We start from the raw sequence: 24030 nt of genomic DNA, 5'->3' as shown, positions 1-24030 counted from the left end.
ATTATTTTTTTTTTAAATGCAGCCTCTGAAATTTGTATTTACTTCAGTTTTGAAAAAAGATCAAAATCAGGTTAAACTATAACCTATAACTATAACCATGTAAAATATCTATATTTGTCACAATGTAGCTCATGACCCATTAAAAAAGCAGATTGATCAAACAAACAAACAAAAATATTTGCTCCAAAGGTTTCTAGGATGACCAGCAGGAGAGAGAGGTTAGCTACACGCCATATCAGGCAGTCGACTGATGGTCATTTTCAAAGATGCTACAAGCTAAGTGGAGGACGGCAACCAGTAAAGAGGTTTTTGGAAGAGATTCCAAGCCGTCATCAATGTCAACCTCATCTTGGTTCTACATGTGATGCCTGTTATTCTGCGTATGTGAGGTCAGTTCAGGGATAAAACATCTTTTACACTAATAAGTGCCATCAGCACTTATATTGCAATGTAAAAAAGTTAACATTAGGAAAAAAAATCTTTGAAGTTTAAAAAGTGATATTCTGTGCAAAAAACTAAATCTATAACCTGATGAACCAGGTGAAGGTTCTCATCACTGAAGTGTAATTTATTAGTTGCTTCATCTAATTGCAGGTTTGACTGTTATCTGAACACGGCCATAGTTTTTTTTTTCAGGCTATCATTTACACAATTGCTATTTTAGAAGAAAAAAAACGTAACTTTTACTGTGGTTGCATCTTGTGAATACACCTTTAATTAGTTGCAAGATAGCATTCAGGTACTTTATGCAGCACCATCAAAGTCTTTAATTACCTCTGTGTCGGTGGGACCACCCTTAGCCTCCGGATGGAACTGGGCCGTGAAAACCGGCTTGCTGTTGTGCATGATGCCCTGGAAATTATGCATACTTTTTATAGGAAAATGAAACAAAAAATCCAGACAAAAACCCAGGAACAAGATCAAATTTCTAATGTGATGCTTTGAAAACAATTCTGTAAAGACTACACCTGTGTATTTACAAGTGTTGAAAACACAAAAAAGGTGTTCTCTGTCTAAGACTGACAAAAGGATCAAAATGCCACGCTGTATTTAAAAGAAAAAAAAAACAGTGAACATGAAAACAACCTCATTTGTGCCATCATTAGCATTGATGAAAAGCGAACTCCAGCCTGGAGGCAGCGACTTGCTGTCTATGCCGTAACCATGGTTCTGTGCTGTAATGAAGGCCTGGCCTGTCATCACGTTCAGCACCGGCTGGTTCTGGCCTCTAGGGAAACACAGACGTGCAAAAATGTACAGATTTTCTATCATGTAATAGACAGGCAGGGCATTGAAGGATGTTTTATTTATGTATAAATGTCAACATCTTGATTAGGCCTCAACTTCTTTCCAATCTGGGAGCAATTCAACTAAAAGATTTAAAAAACCAAACCAAGAACAAACCTCGATTAAGGGAATTAAGTTTACCTGTTCCCCATTGGTAGTTTATAAGACTTTGCTCCTGCAGCCAAAGCAGTAATCTGATTACCCATACAGATGCCAAATACTGGTTCTGGACGATCGCTGTCCAGCACCTTGAAAGAAAACAGATGCATGCTTAGTATAAAAGTTTAGTATAAAACTACAGAACATATTATCAAACTGCTAATATAAAGATCTGCATCTAAGAGGCAAAACAAATGAAAGATGATACCTTTCGAACATTGTTGATTAGTGTCTCTGCAAGAGATGGATCTCCAGGCCCATTTGATATGAAGAGGCCGTCATACTTCAAACTCAACAAATCTTGGTTCCATGGCACCAGGTGGACCTCTGCACCCCTCTGTACACAGCAACAAATAGTTTGTGAAGCACTGATGCGGGTTCAAGCAGCCACTTCAAAGGAAAAGTCTATCTAAATGCGCATTTTGGGCATCAGCGTTCAAACTCTTGTCTAGCTACACACATTTTTAAGACAGTACGTACAAAATGCACTGACATTGAAAGCTAAACCAGGTCAAACTTTGACCATTAGGGACTTGGATTAGGTAGTGACATATAGATATGGTTTATGTCTCGGACCCAGACACGGCAAAGGGCCTGACGGCGTCTGCGTTTGCTTTCCAATTAAAGATAAACCAAGGCCCCTCTCCTGATGTGATGGTAATCCATATCCGGCGTTGCAAGGACGCTAGCAATAGACCAAACTATTTCTATTTTGTGTTCAAATCGTGAGGTATGTACCACTTGGGGATTTCACACCAGGCCTCTTCCAACTGTAGGTGGCAGACATGCAGTAGAAAAGAAGAAGCCCTTCCCTTCTTGTCCACTGTGAGAGTGGCAGTTCTACACTAACTTATCCCCCCACACACAACCACTCAAAAAATTTGACGATGTCCTCCTGTCTTCCCTATTTTTATTGGTCCACTTTACACACAGAAATGCATGAATTGTCAATACTCGTATTTTATGGGTGTCAAACTCAGTGCACAGGGGGCCTAAATCCAAAACACGCTTTAAGTTGTGGGCCGAACAAAATAAACATTCACTGAACACACAAAAGCTAAACTTTTAAACCTGTTAAACCTTTAAAACTTGTGTTTTGAACATAAATATGAATAAATGTTTTTTCACATGTTTTTTACACTTACGCAGCTATATTTATTTAATATTTATTTATTTAATATGAATGTCATTTTTGATGTCCTTTTTTGATGTTATTTCTGAATGTCGTTGTTGCTGCCACAGATAAATGAATTTCCCCATTGTGGGATTAATAAAGTCATCTAATCTAATCTAAAAAAAAACAGGAATATTAACCAAGAATAAATCCAGTTAAACCTTAAATAACGTTTATTTTGCACTCCATAAAACTATATTATATCAAAATTATACAAATATGAACATGCTGCAGAACAAAACAAAGAAAGCCTGGAAATATTAATAATCAGCCTGGAAATATTAATAATCAGAAATAAGAAATTGAATCATTCAGTTTTCTTTGCTCTTTGGTCCGTGTCTTTAGAGCTGGACTCCTAGCATCATTTTTAGCAATAAGTTCATTTCTGATGTTCTGTGTATGTCTTTGTGAAACTTATCAACTTATCAGAGAGATTGTTTTTTTTTTAAACCTGTTATTGTGAATATCATTTTAGGTCTTATAAAACATTAAAAACTAAGTCATAGAAACTTATCATTGGGATAACTCCAAAAATATTTGGCATTTTCCTAATTTTGTGCAATACCAACAATAAAAATCCTCCAAAAACCTCAGTACATTCATGAACAAATGATCTATTGTTTATAAATTATCTAAAAAAGCACACTTGTTTTACTGCCTGCGTTACCTGCTGTCTTTATATCAAATAGGTTACTAACAGCAACTTAACGACAGGCAGACGTAAAAAATATACATGTAAATGGAAAATAAAGACCCATCATAAAAATGTCTATTAAAGAATGACATCATTAGCATGAGCTGAGTAATCTAAAGCAGGGGTGTCAAACATGTGGCTCAGGGGCCATATCCGACCTGCCAGATGATTTAATCCTGGCCACAGATGAAGAGTAAAAATTATTAGGATGTTTAAAAAAAAAGCATGTTTCTAGTCCATTCCTGTGGCGAGTTATGATTTTTTTAAAGAAATAACTGAAATGTGCAATTCCGCCACTAGGCAGAACAAAGGAAAAGCATAACAGGGGAAACAGCATATCTCTGCACGTGCTAAAAGACAAACCTAACAGGTTTGTGAGCCTCACCGCCGTGACGCTGCTATAAGAATGATCAGTAGTGACACCCTAATGACCAAAATGTTGTAAAAAAGAAAAAAAATGTTGAAGCAGAGTGCCGAGCTTTCCAGGAAAAATGGGCAGAGTTGTTCGGTATGTCAGCAACAGGTCTCAGTGCTCAAAGAATATAACATTCAGCACCACTATGAGACTCACCATAAAGAAAAGTTTCACCATTTGCAGCAGTTAAGAAAAGAGAAGATTTACTTATTAGCTGGACTGAAAATCAAACGTCTACATTTACTGCAGCCGTGACGTCAGTGATGGAGTAGTGACAGCTACCTCATCGCAAACAAGTTGTTCCAAACATCCAAACCATTTTCAGAGGTGAACTTGTGGAAAAATGCTGCAGAAGTCTTATGCCCCAACAAGTAGTCGACCTTTGCCAACATGAGTCTGTCAAGGACTACGATTTTAGGTACAACAACTCTGAGAAGACTTGGGCGCCAAATGAAGGAATCCAGTCATTTATTGTATTTGCGGTTGCTTTTGATGAAAGCACAGACATCACAGAAGTTGCACATCTGTGGATATTTTCCATATTTATTAGAGGTGTTGAAGAGACCATCACAGCGGAGTTTCTTGAGTTTGTTCCTATGATGGACACAACAACAGCTGATGACATGGTCAGCTCTCTAATTACTCTGCTGGACAATGTTGGAGTGAACCGGTCATGTGATGTCTGTCTGGTCACTGATGGTACCCCATCAAAGGTCAGGAAGAAGGCAGGTGTTGCCCCACAATTCAGGCAGCCAACCAGAAAAAGACTCTTGAACATGTCATTGTGTGTGAACGACAGTAAATGTGTTGCTGCACAGGATCTGAGTTGATGGCAGGTGGAAGTTTCAGGAGAGAAAGGGAAGTTAACTCTAAATTCTTGTTAAGTTCATAAATGTTTGCAAGTTTCATTTAGTTTAATTTTTCATTGATTTGCACATTGACATTTTAGGAAGGGTGTTTCATTTTTTTCCGTAGCCCCCTCTTGTGACCATAGGTTAATTTGCTTTTATGTTACCGGTCCGGCCCACTTGAGATCAGACGGGTTGAATGTCGCCCCCGGACCAAAATGAGTTTGACACCCCTGATCTAAAGGCACGCGATGATCCCGGTATTGCGCAATCGAGGCTGCGCTCTTTGCTGCCTGTGCCCTTCGCCCCTCCCCCTTTCCTTCACATATTTGTGGCAATGTCTCAAAGACAGGAGTGAGTGCTGCTGCGGGGGGCGCTAATTCGCAGGTTTCAGGCTGTTACAAACTCTGTGATATACGAGATGATAGAAAACCAATTGTGATGCAGATTTTTTTCTTTCCAATCACTGAGCTGCCTCCCCCCTTTAATTTTGCACCCCGGGCAATTGCCCGTATGGCCCGTGCCTATACAGCTATTGACTCCTTGTGCACGTAGTTTAAGACTGACTGCTTAGTATGGGATTACACTGCAAAAATAGAGTGGAGTTTAAACATCAATGATCTCGCCCATTCTTACCTTAACCAGCAGTCGAATTATGTTATGCTTTACACCACAGTCGACAGCCACCACTTTAACTGGGTTCCCTTTACCAAAAACTTTAGTTTCCTGTTGAGTAAATGAGGAGATGTAGTGTTTGGACTCACACTAGTTCTGAACTCATTGGAATGTGAAAACAGAGCAGCCATCACCTTGGTTGAAACCTCTGCTACAAGATTTTTCTGATTTGGGTCAGTTATGTCAACAGGCTGGCCGTCAAATTCAATCTTTCCCAACACTGTACCCTGAGGAGAAACACAGCTATATAAGTGGGCTGTCGGCTGGTCCAAACAAGCCAGTTGGCTGGTCCTGATCTTTGCATTTGCAAAACCTTGTCTCTGATGATCTTGGTCAGCATTCTGGTGTCTATCCCGAACAGAGCAGGAACCTTTGAAAGAGAGACAAACATCAACTTAAAGAACAATCCCATGAAACAGTGCTGTACTTTGTAAAAGTGGACCTTCTCTTCCTGCAGCCATTGACCCAAAGACTTGACAGAGTTCCAGTGGCTGTACTCGTGGCTGTAGTCTTGGACCAGAAGACCAGACACCTTGAAGATTCAAAGGAAAAATTCTGTTCTTGACAAATCAATAAAGAAAACTAAAAGTCAATGATTACAAAGATCTCCTAAAGACTTTCCTCAATATTTTAAACTATTCCAATGATTCTAGACTTAAATGTTTGATAACTTGATTCATTAACCTTCCAGCATTTTAAAGGTTTTATATATTTAAATTTTATAATAATATTTGTCAAATGCAAAGAAAATTAAACTCTTATTTTATCTTCGTTATCTGTGTCTCCTTCCAGATGTTTATGCCGGTGTGCATTTATGATGTGTGTAATGAAAAGGAGCAAAAAAGTTTAATAGCCTTACAATCGATTACCATATTGATAATAAATTTGTACTGCTGATGGGCATTTTATCAATTTCTCATTGGAATCAAAGTCCCAGTTTCTCGGTTTTATTTGGTATAACAATACAAATATTTAAAAACAGTGGCCTGAAGCTGCCAATCTAAACATTATTTATTCATGCTTTTCCCTGAAACTTTACCCACACACACACAGACTAAAAGAGACAAAGAAACATACTCGAGCGCCCCTTTCCTACACAGAGACACCAAGACACAATCAATTTTAGGTTTTTGTATTTTGTTGTTTCCTGTAGGCCGTGACCAAGGCTGTTGAACGCTTGAACCAACAACTCAAAAAAAAAGTCTTCATTTCCCAAATGCACACCAGGCTCCCAACCATTTCTCCCATTAAGCCAATAACTGAACCCTAAAAGTCTGAACCGGCTGAATATATATATATATATATATATATATATATATATATATATATATATATATATATATATATATATATATATATATATATATATCAAAAAGTCACATTTGTGGTTAAAGGAAGCATCCAAATTAGCCATGACCTAATTACAGAAGAACTTTCAACTCAAGTTTACTTTCATGGGCCATTTAAACAGTAAACATGCATGTGAATGCAAACAATGCATAAACGCAGAACCGTCTGCTATTCGCAGCTTCCGCTGCCTTTCTGACCTGAATCCGTTCAGACTCCACATGTTTTCTGAGGCCCAGCTCATCCAGCTCCTCTGTGTTAGGTACGCCATAGTTGCCCACAATTGGGTATGTCAGCGTCAGGATCTGACCTCTGTAGCTGGGGTCAGTCAGAGCCTCGGGGTACCTAAAGCAAAGAAGCTAGCCTGTCAGTATTGTAATGAAGGGATGTTGAAACAAAGATGAGCATGGGCTGTCAAATCAAACCCACTTGGTGGAGAAAAATCCTCAAAACTTGACACTATTGGAAACTAAAGGTCTGCACTTTTTATAAGGTTTTAACATTTAAAATAAATTATCTGCAAACAATAATGTGTGGAAGTTGGTGGTCTTCATTTTAGACTGACATTGAAGGGTAACTTATACAATCAACTGGCAATTCAAAGTTTCTTCTCACCCGACCAAGCCAGTATTGAAGACCAGTTCACCAGCTACAGACGCTGTGTGCCCAAAGGAAAACCCTTTCATCGAGGTGCCGTCCTCCAGTACCAGGCGGGCTGTCTGAGCCTAGGAAATCAACAAAAGAGAGTGCAAGTGCAATTTCAAATAAAAACGACTTTGATCCTTTATTTAAAAATGAAAAAAAAAGCCTAAATGAGGCTGAGGTAAAACAGGTTTATTTAGAGAATTATGGGAACCTGGGAAGCTTTGGGAGTTTCCTGCTGAAACAGCAGGTCACTGTAAAATGTGCTGCAAATGCTGAGACAGACACATATCCAACTCCCTTGAATGCAAAAGTGTAAATCTGAGGCAAACAAAAAAAGTCTGCCAAACTGAAGAACTCACACACCAGCATTATTATTATTAGTAGTATGTTTATTATGATTATTATTTGTACCATTACTCAGATATTTTACATTACATTTCAAGACTCTTGTGAGGGAAATAATGAGGGATTTAAGGGACACAACTGGGAAACCATGAGTGAGTCTGGAACTTGTGCTGTACTGTCATTTACCCGAATGGTGTGCGCAGGCGCACTAGGACAGGTTTCATGAGCTCACACCCTCAGCTTTCTATATTGACACACGTAAAATTTATCTTCCAAAAGTAATAGAATTGACTAGGTTTTCATAAGTATTTCAAAGAAACAGAAATCCAGTTTGTTTTAAATTTAGCTAGTTAACCACGTGACCTCTTCATAAACCGGCATGACCCCACTAAAAGTTCTCCTTCGATAGACGAAACTGTTTTTTTAAATAAAGATATAGCCCAAATTACTTTTTCTTTCATTGGGTATATATTTTTATTTAATTACTTTATCGATTCTTTAATAGTGCTGTTTAAGTTTGTTTTAAACGTTTTGCCTACTAATTACGCTTGTTTAAAATAAAAACAAAAGCAAGATTTTTATTTTATTTTATTTTATAATTCCCTGCAATACTGGGACATTTCCAGAGTGTTCCTCTTACCTTCAAACTGAAGCGTTTGGTAGTTTGAAGCTGGAGCCAGCTCGCTGTGCTCCCCACGTTTCTGCCCACCACGCATCCCACTCTGACAGATTTAACAACGCCGCACGCGAGCAGGATCTTTGACATGTTAGCTTAACCAATAAGTTGAAAAAAATGCAGAAATAAGGGGGAGAAATGACAACACTTAACTTGATAGGTGAAAATGTAACTTGTCTTTTTAGACAAGTGTGCGAATGGCTAGCAGCGGCTACAGTCAGGTTAAGTGTGCGTTTGATTCGTTCATACGCGTCGGCCGCCACGCTTCTTCACCGTGACAAGCGCACCGTGTTTCTATTGGCTTTTAAGGAAAACGCCTACTTTTGGGTACATTTGAAGAGTGGATGTGTTTAAATGGAGACAAAATGTTATGAGAACACCGCTGCACCCTCTTTACATCTAAAACTTTCACATGTGTCCCTTTGACATGAGAGTTTCTTATATTAGGCTACTTTGAATTCTGGGTTCATTGCCATGTTTGTTGGATTAATTTGTTATTACTGTCATTACGGTCCACTTTAACAAAGTAGAGCGTCAATGGGCTTCATTTTAATCTAAAAATAAAATGAAATCAAAACGTTCTCTCAAAATAGCTGAAGCTGCTTATTGCAAACCTGTGTGCAGTGCATTTCTATCTGACCAACTCTTTCTTTAAGGCCAATTGGCCGCAAAGAAAAACGCAAGCTGTCCGTGAACAGACTGCATGGCGGTAGGATTAGAGTGGTCTGTGTTTTTGCTGATCTCTGCGGGACTGGTTCTCTGTGGAGAAAGCGGCCTGACCGCCACTCTGCTGTGTTCAGCAGTCTGAGGGGAAAAGCAGGACCTGAACACATCAGAAAATACTATTTAGAAGTCAGACTTTTGGAAAGCATGGCCTTCTTGTTGAGATCATCTTTTAGAGCAGTTACAGTTTTGATTATTAAAGAACGTGTTTTTAAATGTGGGTACATTGGATATCCTTTGTGTGTATAAACACTTTAAAAATTTAGATGAAGTTAAAGCCTAATAAGTAACATTTATTTTTGCTCTCCAAAGGAAGACACTTTTTTTGTGTGGAGCGCTGCTGACACCTAGAGCCAATTTTGGGAAATGCATCAAAGACTCCACATGTACTTGTGTCAAATATTAAAGTGAAATAAAAAAAGAAAGATAGAAAAATTTGCTTGTGTTTTAATAGAAATATGATGCATTTACGATAGCTTTTAGAATTCTTTTGACAGTTTTAGTATCTGATTTGCTTTAAATTGTAAAAGATGAAAATAACAAAATTGGTAGAAATTTACTTCCTTCAACTCAGTTTCAAGTAAATAATTAAATTCCTTATGACAAACTTCAAATTTAACAGTTCCAATGTGTGATGTTCTTTATGCATAAGGGCTAATAAGTCTATGATTTAGAGTCATTTTAACAGATTTCTTTACATGTGAATGCATGCATTTGTATATTTTCCAATCATTTCATGGCTATTTATCCGGTTTGATATATCTTTGTATAGAAATTTGTGTCTGTTGTTTGTCTTCTTTAGTTTCAGTATGTTTTGATTACTTGAAATAAACAAATTCTAACTTCAAACTAAGGCTTAACCTCCCAGTTAAAATGGTACGATGTCCGTATATTCTTTAAAAATAATGTACCCATTTTTTAATTTTTTGGCATTTTACAATATGGTATGTCACCTACTATCATGATGTTTTTATCTTTATAGAACAAAATGTTTCTACCTTTGAGGTTATTTTTACAGGAAAAGAAGTAATAGACAATTTCACATTTTCATGTGTTTTTTTATTTCTTTGCAAAATACAGTCAAATTGTCATTGAATGAAAGTTTTTCTAAAACAAACATCCCTGACTTGATTCATGGGTTTGAAATCTTAGCCTGCTACTGTGCAGCATCACATTTAACGGGAAACTACTGTTGCACATTTGGACTGGCCATATATTAAAAGCTTCTCGTGGCATCCGGCTGTCAAAGCTCTGCAGAAGAGCATGGAGCTTGACAGCTGCCACGCCACTTTTATTTCATTGTCTAAACAGATCAAATCCTATGTGTATATTTAGATAACAGACAAATTGGAGCATTATAAAACTGTGCCCATCTAATTCGCCTGTGCAGTTCATCCTTACCAAGGCAAATAGATTTAAGTGAAACTAAACACTAAGAGGAAGTTTTTGTGGTTGAGTGTAATGATCCAGCTGTACTAAAAGAAACTGCCATAATACTGTCTAAATGACATACTTGTGTCCATGTTTCGGTAAATATTTTATTTAGCAGGCGTTATGGCTTGGTATAACTATTAGATGTTATTGCTGGTTAGCTATTTTATTAATTGAAACTAATTAGAAATGTCAATGTTTCATTGGATTGTAGTTTATTAGAAAGTGGGCTCTCAGTGTGAAAACCTGTTCCAGTGTTCCAAAACACAGTTGATTTTCAGAAACCCTTGACCATGTGGGATTCTATAAAATTAAATTGTGTTTTAGCCACTGACTTTAACTATATATCACAGTTGATTTGTATTCATATATGTTATTCAAATTTTACAGAATACTTTCATTTTCTTTACATAATAGAACTTGATTGTAGCATGAAGTAAAAAAGAGCAGCAAAAAAAGGCATTTTTTGAATTAATTACATGCTGTCATCAATAATTCAATCTGATTGGCTGCAAAATGAAAACTGTGCATTGCAATGTATGGATGTACGTTTCACAGTGCTCGCCTGTAGCTGCCTTCGACATTCCTTTACTGATCAGATGATTTGAGGCTTAACAAGCCCCCGCGCCTGTCTTCAGTGGCGGGATCCCACATTGTCTCCGGTTCCAAGTGAGAGTTTCAGATGGAGACTGAGCTTTAGAGAGACCGTAAATAGATAAGCTGGCTTCCTCGCTGTACTTCTGCCAGCTTTCCAAACACAGTCTTGGCCCCTGAGTGCAGAGAAACAATAGAGGGCTGCTTTCAAGGATGGAGGAATACGTTCTTATTGTTTTCTTTACTGTCTAGATGCATTTATCTGACAGTTTGTTCAGTCAAAGAAAGGAACAATTGAGTGTTTTCAAATTGTCAGTGAACTCACCTTTTTACACATCCTTTGTAAAATAATGAAACAGATATACATTTTTATGCATCACATTGAAATCAAAAACAAAAAAAGGTACCTTTTTAGCTTAAAAAATAATTAATCCTAAATGTGTGACATAAATGAAAAACAAAGAGAATTTTTTTTAATTGTGTGTAAACAAGTATGTGCCCCTCTGCTTTTGCTTCAGAATATATTTTAATACTGCAAAAACTCAAACCTAAGTACATAAAAATACATGCATCGATGCATTTAGGAAAAAAACAGCCATAAAGCAACGGACACGTGTTTTAAAACATGCTAAAAGCAGGATCTTGAGCATCCATATTGCTGTTCACACTAGACAAGCAGGGAGGGGCTTCTTCTTTTTATACTTTTTACTAACGCGTGTCCGCCTCCAACAGTTGGAAGAAGTTTGGCGTGAAAATCTTGTGAATCTTGCTTCAGACAATTCTTTCACAGCTCTATTCCGATATATGACTTGGTGTCATAGAATTCCAACCGGGCACAAACCACAGCTATTAATTTCTCCTACATAATCAATTGAATCGGTTAGTTCAAAAGGGGCCCAAGTCCAAGAGGTTTGTTTTTCTAGGAAATGATTTTAATTGCATAGCTCAAAGGGAGGCTACACCAAATGATTAATACTTTACCCAGATTTAGAACCAGTTCATGGCTTACAAATGCTATAATATGAAGCACCTCACTTTTACAATTCAGAGGACTGGCAAACTAAATTCTCTGGACTTGGGCCCTTCTTGAATTAAACAGGGGTGCTGCCATCTATGGGATAAAGCAAAACCCATGTAAGAGAGGGCAAAGCCAAGTAATTTGCATTAATGCATTTTAAATGTCAAGCATGGTCAATACATTACAACGGACTTGGGACTTTTTTGCACATAATCAGATAGCTTTTCCCTTGAAGACCATAGAATATGTAAAATCTCTTTTTTGAAAAATTGTGGACGTGGGCCCCTTTTGAACAAACCAATTCAATTTTTGAATGGCCGGTACTTAAGTACGGTACATTCAATGGGACGTCATCCATACGTCAACGCCAAATGTGAGTCCTTGTTTGGTCAAAATTCGGCATAGAGAATCTGGGTTCCTATATTCTCCTTTGATCTATTTGATGTGTCAATAACGTTTTATTTTAAAGGCTTTTCCTGACTGTAGAGCCAAAGCAGAACCCTGGTTTGTCCCTATTTGAAGCTGCATTTATTTTTATTTTTTTATGTCTGTCTATTTCACCATCTGACTGCCTGTTCATCCTTATGTTTTTTTTGTCTTTTATTTTTTGTTGAATTTCTTGTTTGTTTTTTTGTTTTTCTTTCTTGTTTTTTTATTTTTTCAGTTAAAACTGGATTTTTGTGGGACATCACAATTGGGGGGGGGCAGTCACGGCATTAGAGGGGCATTTCCCCCTCTTGCTCATGCCTATGTGTAGCCTTGGACGTTCACAGCACTGGCTTTAAGAGTTACCTACAGTTTCTTGTGATGTGGGGGTTCTGAAAGTCTGTGAAGGATGAACAGATAAACAAAGTTTAATAGTTTTAAACATGTATTTCTTCAAGGGGGGCATTTCTTCACTTATGTAGTAGTTTTCCGCTGGTTTTAAAATGGCCTCAGATGATTTACTGCTGCCGCGTGTGCTGTCAAGACACAAGATTAGCCTCAGACTGTGTCAGCAATCTTATTTCAATGTCCCATTGTGTCCCATTAGGACAGGTTTGGTGCAACAAGACTTTTTCCTTCAGATTGACAACTGGAGAACGGTTAAATGGAAAGAAGGGGGAGACTGTCCTTTCTGGCTGGTGTCACATATCTTGTCAGGATGAGGTGCCACAGTTTAAAAGGTGCAGCTTTGTTTAGCCTGCCCCGGTCTAAGCCCATTGTGGATGATGTGGGGGGGCTTTTGGAGGCGTGAGTAAGTGAAAGAGATCACGCAGGCCACAGTGGCTGCATCAACCCCCTTAAGGAGCCATGGCCCCCAACTCTTAGAAATCCCAAGAAACTTCACACCTCCATTTAGGGACTATAAATAGGAACCATCTGTCCCCCCAGGCTCAGTTACAGCCCCATTCCATTTGGCATGGATAGAGGGCATGGAGGGAAGCACTCAGGGTTTAAAAAGGAAGGTGGTGGATGTGACTAGAGTCCTCAAATCCACTCTCATCCAAACTCAGAGTCACTACACATGGCGGAGTGACCTCCGTTTGGAGGAAAAGACAGGCCATCAAAGCTTCCTGTCATTTTATTCTCTGGAGATCTCAGCAGCTCATCGCAAAGGCAAAATGTCAGTGAACAGGGAGACTACCTCTGCTGGAATCTTACGCCACGCTCCACTCGTCACCTTTTTCCCTCCTGAGCTCCAGTTCCTCATCCTTCATTAATCATTCTCATTGCAAGAGTGCTCTAATGTTGGTTCTCAAAGCTGTCATTTCACCTCCATGGGAATTGCACTTTTAACTGTTTAACGGGTGAACTTCTAGGTTGTGCGTTTGAAATAAATTCCTTAGATCGGTGCAAATACGTAATAGAAATACCATCAACATTTCAGGGATGATTTTAAGAGGAGTGAAGGATGCAGACTACACACAGTCCCTTCTGCAAGGAAACTGTTATGGGAATCTGTGTGGCTAAAAATCCCTAGGGTGAGATTATGAAGGGCTGTGTGGAACAGGGTAAGTCCCTCAGCATTCGGTGTTTGCAGATGACCAAAAGTCATGAGGAACCCAACCTACGTAAAAAGTATCACATCACCATGATTCCTCTTCCAGACATGGATATAAATGGATCAGTATTGTTTTGCACTTGTAATCATTAGATGGTGTTTTAAAGGCTGCTATAACATCACTCAAAAAATAAAATCAAAAATGGAATCATCTTTACCTGAAGTAAAGAATTAGCACACAAAAAGCAAACGACCCGCAACATTCTGTGAGGTGTTGAGCCTAACTACTAGACTGGAGGAAAGGAAAAAAAATCTTGGAATTTTATTTTTGTTTCCAAAAATTCAGATTAGACACAGGGGTTGGTAGTTCCTCTCCCGCAATGGGTCCTTGCTGAGACCTTTTGCAAATTAACAATAAATTGCTGTCTTTTTTTACTGTATAAACAAGTTCATAGACAGAAGTAAATAATTTTTACCCCATTTGCAGGTTTTCTTTAAATAAAAAAACAAAACAAAAAAACTGCCTATAGGGAAAGTAAAACTGCCTTACCAGTTTTAAAATGTGTTTGTTTGGTTGTTTATAGTGAGGGATTAACATTATCATACACTTAAAACTCAAAAAGTAGATTTTTCATTATATAGGCCATTTAATAAATAAAGAACCCTGAAGATGCCAAAAACAAGGGAGATGACCAGGCTCAACCTATGCGACTGTCGGGACGAAAACCTGAAAGTAGAACATGACAAGAACAAAGGAAATAAATCTAAGAAACACTTTAAGATTTTAAGTACCTATTTTCCTATTATCTTATATATTTTTTCTTAAGTCAAAAAAATGATTTGGAAGTGAATTTTCAAACATTTCAAATATAATGAATTAAATGAGAAGAAAGCAAAAAAAAAAACAGGTTTGTAACCTCAGAAAACTGGAACAAGGCCCCCTTTAACCCTTGTGCTATCCTAGGCACTTTAACATTGGGAGTTGGGTCATCTAGACCCACTAGACAGTGCGTTGAACCTTTTTTTCTTCAATGATTTGTGATCTTCACTGGTGTCCATGGATAACATGAAATCTTTCTACCTTTATACACCTTTGTCATGGTAGGGCGAACACTTTAATGTAAGGGTGGGGTCATCTAAGATAACACAAGGGTTAAAGCAAAATAAGATATGAAAGTTTTAACAGACATTCTCATGCTGTTAAAATTAAAATCCAGAGGCTTCACAATTTTCCAGAAGGGACCTGATTATTAAAAAGTGAGATAAGCCTAAGATAAAGCAGATGGAAACAAGCATTTATCAGAGAAGTTTGTCAGAATGAACCAGCAGGATTCCTTAGGAGTGGGAGACACAAGCAGCAAATGAAATAGTTTCTCTCAATCGTTAAAATGTTCTTACCATAAATAACTACTGCTTTAGTAGAACAGCAGGAGAAAATTAATAAAATAACGACACATGACTCTTGAATCTAAATTTCCAAGTGCTTCACAGACAGCACTTGTGCTCACCACAGGGGGCTCGCTGCACAATGTGACCCTGAGAAATCCCTGGCGTGTCCTGCAGTAAACAGGTGGAAGCCTTTGTTCTCCACTAAAACGTTTTGCCATCTTGATGTAAAAACCCCTACCAACAACACTGATAAATGAAAGACTTTTATGTAACATTGTGTAACTATTTGTGACAGGAACTCTCATTTTGGAAAAAGTAAACATTGTCAGAAAAAAACACATCCATCAAGTTCTAAAGACTGTTCTGTAACTTTTGTTTTTCAACTTCTATTTGCTGGCCTGCCATCCTATTTTAACACAGCTCCTCTCCACATGCTGCTGAATCCATTAAGAGTCTGTAGTGGAACTCAGTTTGAACCGCAGCACAGGTGCAAGTTCTGGAGCAGAATTTCTGCTGGGGGAGGGAGTGAAGGGAAGTCAGAGACAGAAGATGAGGTGCGGTGCCAGGGGTGAGCTCAGATGACAGCTAAGGGACTGAGGCTTTCTGTGGCGTACCCTCACGGAGATAGGGTCAGAGAAAGCATACTGTTGGGGGGGATGGGGGGGGGGGACCGGGGTGAGAAGGGGTGAAAGAATTTCTGCAGGTCCTTCGTCACTGAGCTCTGTCATCTTGGTTAGGAATGGCGAGGAGGTGGGGCTGCACCGCTGGGTCTGAAAGACGGATATAGACGAGAATTAAGGAGACAGAATTTGCTCTCTTAGCCTTGGCTGAGTTACTGGCATCAGCAGCTGAAAGCTGCTCTGGAGCTCTGTCTCCTTGTGCTTTTGCGTCACATCCGCCCTGAGGGTGGTGGTGGAGGGGCTGCCCACAGAACCACAAACTGCACACAGGTGCTGCACCACATGCAATAAACATAGAATAAGATTCAAAAGACACCTGTTTGCTCTGCCAACAAAGTCTGGTGTGCATTTTAGCAAACATTAATTAAACATTTGCTTTTCTGTGACCAATATTAACTGAATTTTTCTCTGCTGCTTTTTTCAAAATGTTGTCAAGGCCATAAAGGTGCATTTGTCAACAAACATTTCACAACATTTATTGACTTGTTCAACATTTTCTCATTAAATTCAATCTGAGACATAATACCAACCTTTTTATCATGCCTTAGCTGTGATTTAATCCTTTAGTGGGAGTTTATAAAAGACGGATTAAATGCGTCTGTCTTTCTGTCCTGACTGCTGGTTCAGGACTGACAGTTAGTGAATTTATGACATTTATCAGCGAGATTAAATAATATAACATGTAAAAATTTTGAAGCAAAGTTGACATCCTTATGGCACATTCGCCGGATGGATTGAGTTTGTGCGTCAGGAGAACACAGCGGTGCGTCCGGGGCGCATTCTGGATGAGACGCAGCTGACCTTCCTTGCCATGATCGGTGTTTTCACTTTTGATTAGAGCTATGTGGCGTAAATTAACGCTCTCTGACCTGCAACCTTATATTCCATGTTTAGACAGGAGCCCTCCACACATCCACGCACACACACCCTCCCACCCCTTATCCAATCCTCACTCGGGGGCAGCCTTGATGGGGGGTAAGAGGAAAAATAGCCTCATATATATACGCCCAGAGGGTGCCTTCTTGCTCTGAGTCCCCTCCAATCTGTGCACCACTCCTTGAGTGTCACCCGAACTGGGAATTGTCTTTGCTACTGGGCCAAACTAGTTCTTCTATCAAGTGAAAAATGGCACCCAAGAAGGATCCTAAGGCTCCCGCCAAGAAGGCTGAGCCCGCACCTGCACCGGCACCAGCACCCGAACCGGCCCCCGCACCCGCTGCGGCGCCCGCCATCGACCTGTCCGCCGTCAAGGTACAAAGACCTGTGATCTTTTGTTTGGAGGGGGGCATATGGCACGCAGGAAGAGACAGGATGCTTCCACTAAGAGTTGCATGACTGCACTTACTAGAAGGCATCTGTGTCTGCGCCGGTTTCCAGTTAGCTTTTAGGGGAAACATTGGAATGAGGACTTTCCCTGGGCTTCCACCTTCATGAGAGCATCTCTGAGCAGATATTGCATTGTGGGAGTAGCTTCAGGTTCCTGCAAAGAAGCAGCAGAACCATGGACAGCTCACCATGACCTAACTACACCCAGCTCTTCTCAGGATTGGACAGTCAGGGGCGACTGCTGTGCTCCCTCAATGCACACATACCAAATGTGGACACGTTAATGCAGATAGAGATGCCCCCGCCCTCCCCCTCTAAAACCTGATGCCCCCATATGCAAATTAAACATGTCATTGCAGTTTATTAGCTTTAGTAAAATTGAGTTTGGCTTGTTTGGTTTTTTCAAAGGGAAATGTTTGCTTTGTTTAATGACACATCAAAATCAAACCTGCTGCTCTGTACATTTTTTTCTGACACAGCTGCTTTGTATTGGCTTCTAGGTAGAATTCAGCCCAGACCAGATTGAAGGTATGTACTTTGCCTCCCACCTTTGCAATCACACGACACTTCGACCACACAGAAGCCTCAGCGTCCTTCCTTATCTCCTGCTGTGTGGTCTCACAAAGCTGTCTCTGCGTTAATCATCGTTCTAAACTGGGTCTAAACTGGAGGGGGCTGTGTAATTGAACAATAGTTTAGTGAATTCCCCAACAGGTGCTGAAGTGCTTAGGACAGGCGCTCCATCGCGTCATGTTTTGACGTGCCAGGAAAATATCAAATGTCTTGGAAGATCTGAGAGTGGCCAAATGAGGGGCATTTTTCAGAATTGATGGAAAAAAATGAAAGATGTAATCACCTTTAAATACGAGGGATAGTGGTGTCATTCTTGAAACAGTTGGAAAGAAAAAACATTGCTAAATAGACTTAATCAGTAAAATTAGCTCAGAGGTTCTGGCTTTACCAATTAGTAACAGTCACCATGTGAAGGAAAAGTGAAATCCTTTTTCACTAGACTCAATGGGATGACAGTGTTCGACAATAACCAACACCTGTGTGCCGCTGATTGCTCTGCAGGAGCAAGCTTGTCGCCGAGCAGGCGGCTCGTTACACTGCAGTCAGCATTCCCTACTTTAACTCAGTGCAGCCCACAGGGAGCCTTGCCTTTAAAAGGAGGGGGTTCATATTCTCTGCTATGTTTATCAATTCCAAGGTGGTCTTTTAAAAGAGCCCCATTGCCCCGTGGTGAGAGAAGGAGACAGCTGAGATAGAAATAGTACAAGGGCTGATGGAGCTCAACAGGAGTCCGTCCATTCAGCCAATAATACCCCTACCTTCTGAGATGTCTTGTGTTCCCCTGACAGTTTGCAGAGTAACTGCCTCCACCTGCTGGCAGGCGCAGTGAAAGACAAGACATTGCATCCAGTTGTGAAGAGTGACAAACTTAAAAGACAAACACTGTTATGTTTTATCATTTCTGAATATAAAACAGATTCATCGATGATTAAAGCCCAATATGAATGCAAGATTATAGCAGGAGTAGGAAAAAAAATAGTGAAAAAGTATCATTTTTGAATAAAAAAAAAGAAAAACTATCAATTTCCTGCTACATGAGAGAAAATAACATAACACATTTAATAAAGGCTTAAAATGGTCCATCTGCTTCACTGTTGAGTCATACAGCACCAACTCAGTCACACATAATCATCAAAGTCTGTGAAAAAGTAAATCGTCATGGTCATTCCTATTCTTTGTCTATTCAGACTACAGGGAGGCCTTTGGTCTCTTTGACAGAGTGGGTGACAACAAGGTGGCATACAACCAGATCGCTGATATCATGCGCGCTCTGGGTCAGAACCCCACCAACAAGGAGGTGAACAAACTGCTGGGGAACCCCTCCACTGAAGGTTGGTGCTGCATTCAAAAAACCCTGCAAAAGAGTTTCTTTGCAGAGTTTCTTTCTTTTGATATTTTAAAACAATGTCAATATAGTTAAAATATGGGTGGAAAAAGATCCTGAAAGTGAGAAATTCCAAGATTCTAAAGCTAGAGGGTCTAAATAATTCTTCAGTCAGAAAAATGATGAAGTTTGGGCATTGCAATTAGTTAAAACGTGTATAAATCTGTCATAAAATCATTGCTAGTTTTAGCAGAAAAGGTTTAAGGCCAAACTGCAGATGATTTAGGCCAACGTGAGATTAACATGGTATCACAAAACCCCACAAATGGAGAAAAGATGTAAACAAAAAAAAAAACAACCCCTGTTTGTGCCACAGAAAAAAAGGTTTGTGGAAGTATCACACAAGGCAGACTGTACAAATGCATGAAATCAACACATGCAGCAAATTTTGGGCAACTTCACTGTTGAGCACTTGATAACAGTTAAGTTGTGTGTTTCAGATTGCTTAGGAGAACTATTTGTATGAAAAAGATTATTAATGTCAGGCTTTTTCATTTTTTTCAGAAAACAGAGTAATTCTGGAGTCAAACATACACACGTGCCTCTTTTCAGTAGAAACCACATTTGTTGTTCATGTAAAGTGATATGAATAGAAATTTTCAAGAGACATGCTGATATCGAGATAACGCCTCAACCTGAGAGATCTGAGGTCATTTCAGCAGGACACACCAAACCTCAAGCTAAACAACACAAAAGTGGGGCTGGGATGTCATCAATGCAGTACAGATTTAGTGTCTGTTAAAGAAAACAATCATAAAGAGGAATATAAGAGCTGCCACTTTATTGAGGATTGAAAATGTGCATGCTCTTTTTGTCAAAATTGTTTTAAGTGTGGAACAAGGTTCAACAGTGAAGTTGCTCAGTTAAAACAAACATTGATATTTTTAGTTGTTCCATTCACCTTTATTTAAAAAAATCCTTTTGTCAATTCTGTGGTTGTATATATCAAAAGAAGCATGGTCAAAGCTGTAGTTTGATACAGCTAGCTCAGGAGTTATGACCATTATGACCATCCCTTGTGAGAATAACAGTTGGGTCTTATGACCTTTAGAGGGCACTAGAGCATCGCTTCTTCTCCATGTTTTAAATTTATTGTTAAAGATTATGGTAAAATCATGAATAAATGATAAAGAGACATAGCTATTGTGGGGTATGGTAATGGTGTTAAACAGAATCAGGACGGAGACGACTCCTTTGTCCTTTCATTCAGACATGGCCAGCAAGAGAGTAGAGTTTGAGAGCTTCCTGCCCATGCTGCAGACCATCATCAACAGCCCGAACAAGGCAGGCTTTGAGGACTACGTTGAGGGTCTGCGTGTCTTTGACAAGGAAGGCAATGGCACAGTGATGGGTGCTGAGCTGCGTATCGTCCTGTCAACACTGGGTGAGGCATCTTAGCCTTTATTGTTGCACGTCTGCATTGGTGCACGTGCCCGATAGATTTTTGTTTTCTTTTTAACAATTTTTGGCGTTTTTTTCCCTGTAGGTGAGAAGATGAATGAGGCTGAGATTGATGCTCTCATGGCAGGACAAGAGGATGAGAACGGCTGTATCAATTATGAGGGTAAGTCAAACATGGATAAAACCAATTTGAAAAACAAAACTGACCATTTTAAGACCATTTTTCACTAAATATGACTAGGAAAAATTCTTAGCCCCTTACAGCAAAGATTGAAAGAATCTAAATAAATCATCATTGATTATATCATAGTATAAAATATGCCACCACAGTTATTTATACTAGTCATGAATTATTTTGGAAATAAGCTCAGTAATTTCATGTTTGCACTTTCTTACGAGGTAGAACTCCTGACAGAGACAAAAACTTCTGCTAAAAGCAAAAAAGTTATCAGGAAGTTACATCATGGCAAATGTAATTATTTCACAGAAAATAATTAACTTCAGTTTTAAACAAAATACATGTATTCCTTTAAGTTTTTTATTATGTTCTGAATGTATTTTAGGTAAAAGCACAAAACTGAAACTTTTTGGTGATGTAATCCAATTTGATTTACAAAAAACACCAACAGAACAAGGTTTTTATGTTGCTTTACAGAACTTTTAAAGTTCTAGGTAGGGTTTTTTACTTGCAAAAGAGATCAGTATTTAGTTGTTTGGACATACTAACTCAATTCTGACCTTATGGGAGTTCCATAGAGTTATCTAATGAATTCATACTTTAAAATGCTAATTTAACAATATTTCTGATGATATTGTAAACTCTTCAAGTTTTAGATCAGCATTTTGATCTTTTATAACCAGAATGTTGGTGTGACTTTGCCAAAGCCACCTGGCTTTTCAGGCATCTCCCCCTTCAGAGGAGATGCCTGAAAGGACTTATTTGCACAGGTGGTTTTGGCACAGATTTAGCGTAGAGCACGTGTCAAACTCAAGGCCCTGTGTCATTTTATGTGGCCTGAAAGAACATAAAAGATTTTAATTTCTTAAAATAAAAAATAAAAATTGGTGTGTATTTATTTATATCTAGGGGGAATTGGACTTGAAATATCAGATTGGGCAACTATACATTAGGACTTAAACACTGTCCATATAACCTGACCTGACAGAATCAAATTTAAAATGATTTATGCTAGAGTAACAAGCAAACATATGTTTTCTATGCAACTGCAATTGTCATTTAAAAAGTTATAATAAATAAATAAACAAGTTATTTAACATTAAGGAGTAGTTACATTTATTTTTCATTACATTTAGTTACATGTATAAGTTATATCTGGCCTTTTGAGGACGACCACTATGCTTTTGTGGTGAAAATAAGTTTGACACCCCTGGCGTAGAGGGTCTCACCCAAGTACCCACACTGGATTGAATCTCATCGCGCCCCCTGGAACATGAACTCTGATTTCCCATGCGCCAGTTCTACACGCAGCCAACTGAACCATCCAGCACCTACCATTTGGTTTATTTTACAAAGGAATGTGAAATTCAATATGTAAAATAAGTTGGTAATTAGGCACAGAAATAAAGACAAAATCTCTAAGCATTAAAGTATGTTAAATATTTAAGTGAAATTCCTTTCTTGTTGAACATTAACTCGTATTTATTTCATGGTTACCAGGTAGATGGATGCAGCTTGAAAATGGCTCTTGACAACCTTTGTTCTTAGAGATCAGGGGAGTCGAACTCATTTTCACTGAGGGCCACATCAGCATTGTGGTTGTCCTCAAAGGGTCAGATGTAACTTATACATGTAACTAAATGTAATTAAAAATAAATGTAACTACTCCTTAATGTTAAATAACTCATTATTTATTTATTATAACATTTTAAAGTCACAATTGTAGTTGCATACAAAGACATATGTTTGCTTGTTAATCTAGAATAAATTCTTTTAAATTTGATTCTGTGAGGTTAGCTTATATGGACAGTGTTTAAGTCCTAATGTATAGTTGCCCAATCTGATATTTGAAGTCCGATTTCCCCTAGATATGAATAAATACACACCATTTTTTATTTTTTATTTTAAGAAATTAAAATCTTTTATGCTCTCAAGGGCCACATAAAATGACATGGAGGGCCACATTTGGCCCCCGGGCCTTGAGTTTGACACATGTGTTATAGATGCTTTAATTGAATGATGGAAGTCTCTTTATTTCTTGTTTTTGAACTCACTCATGTTCCCTCTCTGGGCTCTTTATCTGCAGCCTTTGTCAAGCACATCATGTCTGTGTAAGGACCCCGCCACCGTTGCCGCGGTGAGCACCGAATAAATGCAGACCCCATGGTGTCGCGACATCTACTCGCTGCTTCCCGTACCATCTGGGGAAGCAGGGGGGAACAAAGGACTATGAGATTTCATTTTTCTCAACACTTCTTTTGTTTTGTCCAACACGTTTTTCTTCCTCTTTTGTCCAAATGGTGCTTTTTGATTTTTTTTTTTTCTTTTTTTTTGCTTTCTTTTCCCCTCTGTTTTCCTCGTGCCACTGGGGGAGCTGTAACGATTTTCTTACGATGTCCTCATCTTTGATCCAAGTTCCCCAGGCTGATTTGGGGGGTTTCATTGTCACAGAGGAACAGTGATGGAGGGGGGAGTTGGAGCTATGGTGACCATCCCCTCCCACTTACTGTCTGTCTGGCTAAGAAGTGACCGGACTGGCCAAGGAGACTGGCCATGGAAACAAATCCACTCCTCACCGACCCATCCCTGAGTCTTAACTTATTGTATCCTCTGCAAGTTCCCAATAAATTCTTCACACTCCCATTTTTTTTACTTCTTAATTTTTGACTCTATTGAGTGTAGAATGTTTTATCAAATGGTAGTTTTAGCAGATCTAAAAATGTTATATTTTTCAACTGATCCTTAATTTCTTACAAGTCCTTTCACATTAGGATGGTGTGGGTAACTTTTTGGTTGGCTGAAGAATATGAGTACATTTTTTATCTTTTTGGGATGGTTTGCCTTGAAATGGAGCGGACCAAACTGCCTGAAAGTGTTACAACAGTTACAGCTAAAACAAGAGCTGTAACTGCTTAGTTGAAGGCAGTTATCCTTGAACTAAGCTCTAAATAGATAGATCAAAACAAAAATAACAAAGCAATGTGAGATTTTTAGCTTGATTCTACAGAAGAACAAAAAAAGGCTGCTGGAAAACCCACACTCTACCGCTTTTCTTTAGTCCATACAGAAAAATAAGCATAAGGA

The 24030-nt window shown here is 38.8% G+C and overlaps 2 protein-coding genes across 4 annotated transcripts in view; one reads left to right on the top strand and one right to left on the bottom strand.

Moving 5' to 3' along the window:
* Window positions 1–8544, bottom strand: part of cps1 (carbamoyl-phosphate synthase 1, mitochondrial) — a 52249-nt gene extending 43705 nt beyond the window's left edge. For all 3 annotated transcript variants that reach the window (XM_023950954.2, XM_023950956.2, XM_023950955.2), the window contains exons 1-11: window positions 8230–8544; window positions 7215–7324; window positions 6800–6944; window positions 5695–5784; window positions 5566–5622; window positions 5387–5479; window positions 5214–5303; window positions 1655–1783; window positions 1429–1535; window positions 1087–1228; window positions 775–852 (exon numbers count right to left, since the gene is read on the bottom strand). In XM_023950954.2, the coding sequence (XP_023806722.1) occupies window positions 775–852; window positions 1087–1228; window positions 1429–1535; window positions 1655–1783; window positions 5214–5303; window positions 5387–5479; window positions 5566–5622; window positions 5695–5784; window positions 6800–6944; window positions 7215–7324; window positions 8230–8355 (1167 nt within the window). In that variant the 5' untranslated portion in view covers window positions 8356–8544. The remainder of the gene's footprint in view (window positions 1–774; window positions 853–1086; window positions 1229–1428; window positions 1536–1654; window positions 1784–5213; window positions 5304–5386; window positions 5480–5565; window positions 5623–5694; window positions 5785–6799; window positions 6945–7214; window positions 7325–8229) is intronic.
* An 8475-nt stretch (window positions 8545–17019) lies between these two features.
* Window positions 17020–23589, top strand: myl1 (myosin, light chain 1, alkali; skeletal, fast). The gene is made up of 6 exons (XM_004081699.5): window positions 17020–17335; window positions 17911–17938; window positions 19171–19314; window positions 20578–20751; window positions 20854–20931; window positions 23033–23589. Exons 1-6 carry the CDS (start codon window positions 17210–17212, stop codon window positions 23059–23061), a joined length of 579 nt encoding a protein of 192 aa, XP_004081747.1. The 5' UTR covers window positions 17020–17209; the 3' UTR covers window positions 23062–23589.
* The last annotated feature ends 441 nt before the right edge of the window (window positions 23590–24030 follow it).

Source organism: Oryzias latipes, chromosome 21 (assembly GCF_053564925.1).
Source record: "Oryzias latipes strain Hd-rR chromosome 21, Olatipes_Hd-rR_3.1".
Classification (NCBI taxonomy): Eukaryota; Metazoa; Chordata; class Actinopteri; order Beloniformes; family Adrianichthyidae; genus Oryzias; species Oryzias latipes.
The sequence above is the reverse complement of the archived record's forward strand: the minus strand, read 5'-3'. Positions and strand labels throughout refer to the sequence as shown.